Source organism: Nestor notabilis, unplaced genomic scaffold (assembly GCF_000696875.1).
Source record: "Nestor notabilis isolate BGI_N333 unplaced genomic scaffold, ASM69687v1 scaffold3265, whole genome shotgun sequence".
Classification (NCBI taxonomy): Eukaryota; Metazoa; Chordata; class Aves; order Psittaciformes; family Psittacidae; genus Nestor; species Nestor notabilis.
The window spans coordinates 11,299-18,255 of record NW_009927689.1 but is presented as its reverse complement, the minus strand read 5'-3'; the positions used below and the strand labels follow the sequence as shown (position 1 = coordinate 18,255).

The window sequence follows — 6,957 nt, the reverse complement described above, 5'->3', positions numbered from 1 at the left end:
AAACTGTAGGAATGCCTCTATTTTATGCTTTCATTTGTATTTAATTTTCAGACTAGTATTGGTAATTTGTAATTAGCTAAAATATGTATGCGTGTATATATGCACAGTGCCTATGTAATTTGGTTTTAAAGTCAGCACAGCTGTCCAGTCATTCAGTAGTTTTCAGGCAGGAGTGAAAAACCACTCATCTTCTGTCATTGAATGCTAAGTTTTTTAATAGTCCTTGTTCATGAAAACAACTTTGGTATCAGAAGTTAGGGAACAGATTGATTGTTAAATTCTGCCTAAATACCATTAAAAATGTGGCATTTTTTAAGCTATCCTTTGCATATACACTTAAAAAATTGATTCTGAATGCAAAAGCAAAATGTAAAGGGAAAAAAATCGGTCACACTGGTTTTCCTCTAGATGAAGAGTTATAGCTGAAGAATGTGCATTCCGTTCACTCGGGAACTTTCTTCACAAGCATACCTGGCTGAAGAAGTCTCATTTAGCAGTTAATCCAGTTTTTTGGCAGCTGTGTTCAATCCTGGTATTCTTAATTTTTAACAAAATTGTGCCAGTGCAAGTACCAAAATGGCAGGAGGCCTGCAGGTTCCAGTGGACATACGTATCAGCTCAGACTTCAGTTAAAACTTCAGTCCTAAATATTTTCTATCAGTTTTATATTAATTGCTTTACTGTTTCTGTAGTGAGCAGGTCTCGGAGGTGCTACTTTCTAGACCCATACAGCCCTCTCTAGTTCACAGACACACCGGCACTTCCAGGTATTCTGGAATATTTCATGTAACTGTCTAGCTCTGCCTCAGATCTGCAGCTTAAATCCAGTTGTGGAAGATGCATCTAGATTCTCCTATGTTCTGTGAAAATGAAGTTGTACGTACACACAGCTGCCACAGAGGTTATTGGAAGAGTGTAAACTCCACTTCTTTTAAGTCAGGGTTTGTAAGGCCTCCCACCAACACCATTGATTTCATCTTTTCAGCCAAACACTGAAGGCATTAGGCAGGTAAATAATGCAACCTACAATAATTTACAGTTAAGATTCTTAACATAGCTTACGTCACACTGTTGCAGACATATTTGAATCAGTTATTCTCTGTCTCTGAAGAGAATTGATGTAGCTGCTTCAGACTTGGAATGCCCAGAAGTGTTAATAAGTGGCTGGATCTTAATTTTGGCCAGTAGGTTAGAGTTGAAAGGTGACACAAATGTAGTCAGGCAAGACTGCGGAGGATATTTAGGAAGAAGCCTTACCAGTGCTGGTGGTTTCATGCAGAGCAAGCATCTAATGGTAGACATACCTGTTAAAGCCACAAGTTCTGCAGGCTAAGTTACAAGATTATAGAATGATTTAAAATAAGAATAAAAGCAGCCCGTTGGGATCACTCCTGCCTATCTCATTGTAACACTAACAGTATTACCCTGTCAACCAGAGAAAGCTCTGCTACCTGGAACTGATATAAAAAGGCTGGAGGCGGTATGTACTAGAACATTTCAAGGTGGTAGCTGTAAAGCAGGACTTAACAACTCGTGTCTGAAAGCTAGGAGTCAAACATGGAAAGCTTATTTTGGTGAAGGAATTGAAGTGCATGAATAAATATCAGATTGCTGAGGAAGCTCTCATGATCTGAAGGTCAGCCTCTGGTTAAGTGGATAGATATTGTATGTGTAACTGAGCTGGGTTTAACTGGAGAAGAATAAATGGCATGGCTTCTAAGAGATGCTGCCTATGAAAAATTCCTTGAATGGAGCTGATAGCAAAAAGTGAAACTAAATGCTAGCCCCTTCAACCAGGTCTGTGGTATCCCCTGTCCTGTGGCATCCTCCAGCCTTTTTTTTTGTTCTGTTTTAGTGGATTACTTCCAGCACACTTACAGGGTTGGTTCGGATGTGTATGTGGTGAGGTATTCCATATTTGAGTATGCTTATGCTATGGAAAACCCCTAATTTTAAATAATAGATTTTGTGATGTTAATATAAAATTACCATTCTTTCCTAGGAGTAGAAAAGATGAAATCCATGTCACAGCTTGCTGTTTTATCGAGACGATGGAGGCCATCAGAAATGAAACTGGATTCTTTCCAGGAAGTAGTACTAGAAAGCAGCAGTGTTGAAGAATTAAAAGAGAAGGTAAAATGTCTAAAAGCCGGATTGATATCCTCTGTCGGGAAGCACGGAGATGTCATAGCTACAAAAATCATGTTGCATGGTGACTACTTTTTTTTCCCCCAGGAGCTGAGAACCTGTCTCTTCCTATTACCAAAGCTGTATTTATTATCAGCTTTACTTCTTAGTTTCATATCATGGTCTGGTGTCAAAGCATTCAGGTGAATACACACGCAAAGGAAAAAAAAAGTGGGATCTTGATGTTTAGGCAGCATGATACTTACCTGTCTCCATTATCCTGGAAAAACACGTGTGAAGGAAAAGCTAAACCATTGTCACTTTGTTTTTTCAAGCCAGTATTTTGGTATCGCAAAATACCAAATCTTTCAGTCTCTTCCTATTTGAATTTGAAAGCTCTTGCTCAGGGACGGTGTAACTGTGCCAAGTAGATTGAACTACATGTTGGCTGGAAAGAAATATGTCCTTGGTATGTTTTTTGTTTTTCTTAAGGTTAGAAGCTTCTAACAGGTAAGCAGATAACGTGCCATCCTTGTAGAAACCTACAGTAGTCGAAGTGTCTCTCGTGTTGAAACTGTTTTGTTAATCCAGTGTATCACAGGGTTCCACTCTTGGAGAAATGGTTATTAGAGAAATGCTATTTGTATGTGGCAATACTGAGACGTAAAAGGCCACCTTGGATGTTGCAGCCAGTAAAGATCCTACTAGCAGTGAAGTCTGCCAAAGCCGTACCTTAACAAACCAGTCAGCTTCTCTACGTTAGGGCTTAGCTGGTAGGCTGGAAAGAGGAACTTTGTTCAGCTTCCATAGAATGCAACAGCCTTGGGGTTGTGTATATACACAGATTAAGCTATGGTCTGGTTTCATGTATTCTTGAGGTAGAAATGAAGTCGTGACGACAGGTTCTTCCATGCAGTCTTCAAGATTTCCTCTTCTCTTTGTTTGTATCTGATAGAATTGGCTACTCTTGTTTTCATGTCATAAGACTTGCTGTGCAGAGAGCAATTTTAGCAGCATTCTCTCTGAGAGGTCTTCATCTTTTATTGCCACCAGTAATAAGAGAAACTTGAATTTGACACATCCGCAGCATGTCAAGATCTGTAGATCTGTTCAGCCAGCTCTTTCAGGCAAACTTTATTAGCAGAGTGAAGGGCTGATACATTTCAGAGTGTCTGGCTTTTGTCAGTATTGTTTATTTCTCCTAGGTTCCAAAGGAAATGAGTTAGAAAATGACACTGGCTGTTAGTCTTTTCTCGCCATCAGTTTAATTTGAACACATCTATTTTAACAGTGGATTTGAAAGAGGCAAGAATCTTAAGAGAGGAAATGTCTTCAAGTTTGGGGAAAATAAGCAGCCAGAGATAAACATAAATCAAAGTTAGTGCCTGCATTGCCATGGAGACCAGACTGCAGCCCCTACTTGAGTCAAGGCTGAGGGAGTGGTGAGCCTGTGTGCACCAGGAGGTGCCTCAGCGGAGGGAGGGCTCCACTGGGGCCGGGCCCAGGGGGTGGATGATGTACTCAATGCACTGGGGAGGTGCACAGGAGGGGCAGCAGCTGTAGGGGAAGAGCAGCCAGGGGTGCTTGTTGGGGAATTGTGGGGCTGTTGTGGTAGGAAGTGCTGGTGTGTGGAGATGGGTTTTAGTTGTGTGAGTTCTCTGGCTTTGCCTGCTCCTAGGCTGACTGGATAACAGCTTTTGTTTTGTGTAGAGAAGCTGCTGAGGGCAAACTGGGATGGACCTGATGCTTTAACGTGGGGCAGCTAGTCCCTTTGTATTTTGGAACTTGGCTGTTACTAATTAATTGTTTCTGTTAACCTTTCTGTCACCCCTTCACTGTTCAGAGAAGTGGGATGCAAGTGCCACTTGTGACACACCAGTAACTTCAGAAATGTGAAAAATTTCTACTTTGTGGCTGTAATTTTGTGCTAATACTTTGGCTCATTAGAGGGGTTTTAACTATTTTAATCTAATCGATTTGGCATGTCTATTGACTTCATGCAGACACTGAATAAGGTTGTAGAATAGTATTAAATACGCCATTTTTCTTCACTTTACAGCTGAGTGAAATAAGTGGAATACCCTTAGAAAACATAGAATTTGCAAAGGTACGTAAGATTGTGCCTGGTTTTACCTTTTAATGGCCTGGATGTGTGATTATGAGTTTTATTCACTGAATAATTGCTGCTTCTCAGGGTAGAGGAACATTTCCATGTGACATCTCCATACTAGAGATTCACCAGGACTTGGACTGGAATCCCAAAGTATCTACATTGAATGTCTGGCCTCTGTACATTTGTGATGATGGTGCAGTAATATTTTATAGGTATGTATTTTATTACAGTGTATGTGTAACAGTGCAAAACGTGTATAAGATTTGAGGAGTGATGTAATCAGCAGAAGCATAGAAGTACTTTTCTATTGTCTTAAATGAAAGAGGGTTTAAAACACTGAGCTGAAATGTTTGTGCTCCTCAGCTTCCTAAAAACCCAGATATTATGTTTATTGCTTAAGAAAACAAACACTGCATCCTTTTACTCAATCCTTGCTCCAGTAGCATTGAAGGTTATGCTGAATGAAAAACCAGTTGCTATGCTTGACTGTGTATCTGGATTTAATCTCTTCAGACAGACCCATACCCTTGTGGAGTCTGTGAGGATCTTGGCTATAGGTTCTGGAGAGCAAGGACTTTATTTTCTGAGTTGATTCTTCTAAGAAATTAGTATGGCTCCTTTGGGAAAAAGGATGCTACGACAGGAATGTTACCATGAGAAGTGTTCATCAGCAGATGGCAGTAACCCAAAGGCTGTGTTTGAGAATTAAGAGCTTGAGTATTGTCCCTTCTGCCAAACTTGGTGAGTGGGGCAACCTCATGAACATGTTGCTGCTATGGTACTTTTCATAATGACAATGAGCGTGGAGGAAACAGCCTGCTGATACTGTGTTGGCCTTGAAGAAATGATTTGGGAGAGCAGCTGGTAGTTTCTCATAGGGGCTGGCTGACGTGCTGCTTCCAGCTGTTGCTGCTGTGACCGAATAAAGAGCAGAATCCTAGTTGTCTATAAAGAACAAGAGTTACCGGGTACATGGAAGAGTGTAAGCTTGTATCTCGCTGCACCCCCGGGACTACTTTCAGGCTACAGAATGTGTCTGTTAGAAAAGCAGGTTTAGAAGGAGAAGCAGGTTTCTGGCGGAGAAAATAATCCATAAGGAGTATTTTATGCATAGTTGTGTTTTTTTACGAAGTTGCTCCAAGTGAAGCAGTTACAGAAATGTAGTTATGGTTCTGGTATTAGTCTGAATTTTTACATATTTATATTCTAGGGATAAAACTGAAGAATTAATGGAATTAACAGATGAGCAGAGAAATGAGCTGATGAAAAAAGAAAGCAGCAGACTCCAGAAAACTGGACACCGTGTAACCTACTCTCCTCGTAAGGAAAAAGCACTAAAAATTTATCTGGATGGAGCACCAAATAAAGATTTGACTCAAGACTGATACTCGCTATAGCATTTTCCCTGGGGAATTTTTTTGTTTCAAATCAAAAGGTTCACTACTACTGTGTAGTGCCGTTATGGCAGGACATTCATTAGGTGTAAAGCGCTGACACCAGCACTGATTGGGCTGTGCTACCAATCAGAAGCGCAGTGCCCCGTTGGGTCGCTGCTTGACTTGGAATCATGTTGTGCACTATAGTCAAATGTACTGTAAAGCTAAAAGGGATGTGCAAATAAAAGATTAGAACTCAAAAGTGGGCGGGGAGGGAAACGAGTGGAAGTTCTTGAGGACAGTGTGCACATAGTAGCTAGTGAAACTAGCCTCAAGCAGGATACTCATAGCTTAATAAAAGCTGTGCAAAGGCCATGAAAGAATGCTTTTTTCTGTTTGTTTCACTGATACACACATTACCTCATCAGAGAGTCTGCAGTAAATGTTAACATGTTGGTTCTAGGGAAGCAGCAGCACAGGGTCGAAGGTGAAATGGAAGTGCTGCATGTGTGAGGCTTCAGAATGTTCTTCCACAAAAGAGGCAGTCAGAGGGGTGTGGGCAGGAAGCTGGCGGAAGACCTTGGGTCAGAAGTGCTGGTGTAAGGTGAACTGGGTTTTAATAGGTTTCAAAGGCCGATGAGCAGCTCTGCTGTATTGCGTTCAGTGTGTAAATACCATCTGCCCTATCCATTTACCAGACCTGCAGTTCAGCTATTTACCATGGTGTTTCTTTTCACATATCAACATTCACTGTGTACATTTGGAAGTATAATTGCCTATTTAAATTTGTATTCATTTTATGTTTGATGATGCTGGGTACTTCAGGGTTGTATTTCCCCTTGTTAATGAAGTTTTTGTTTTGTTCAGCTCCTTTTTGTACATTTTGGTTTTGAGACTATTATGAGTTTGCATCTTCTCCACCCACTGAAAGTCGTTTTCTTTTCCCCAGTTGATTCTGTAGCGCTATGTAGTCAAATATTGGGGCAACCTCTAACACCTCAACATACAAACGTGGTAGTTCAGGTTGTGGTGCAAAGACTGATGCAGTCAACATGATTTCATTGCAAAGCCTAGGAACAGCAATTTTTTGCTTTGGTCCATAAAGATCAATAGAGAACAATTCTCTGTAGTTTTTGGAAAACCACCTAATTTATAACAATCAAAAGATTTTTGGTAAACTTTTTCATGCCAGATGCTGTTTACAACAATGAACATGCCAATAAAACATTTGTTCATTCTGTTGTGTTATTCTAATCATTAAATGCTGTGAGCTTTATTTGGAAAATTATGGAATTATTTCATGGAAGTGCAGGCTTTCCCAAGGCAATGTCAGAACTGCAA

The 6,957-nt window shown here is 40.5% G+C and overlaps 1 protein-coding gene across 1 annotated transcript in view; it reads left to right on the top strand.

Annotated features, from left to right (window-relative positions):
- USP47 (ubiquitin specific peptidase 47) overlaps positions 1-6,957 on the top strand; it is a 39,876-nt gene extending 32,919 nt beyond the window's left edge. Inside the window, exons 25-28 of the mRNA XM_010014147.1 lie at positions 2,003-2,133; positions 4,187-4,234; positions 4,322-4,452; positions 5,451-6,957. Of these exons, the coding sequence (XP_010012449.1) occupies positions 2,003-2,133; positions 4,187-4,234; positions 4,322-4,452; positions 5,451-5,625 (485 nt within the window). The 3' untranslated portion in view covers positions 5,626-6,957. The remainder of the gene's footprint in view (positions 1-2,002; positions 2,134-4,186; positions 4,235-4,321; positions 4,453-5,450) is intronic.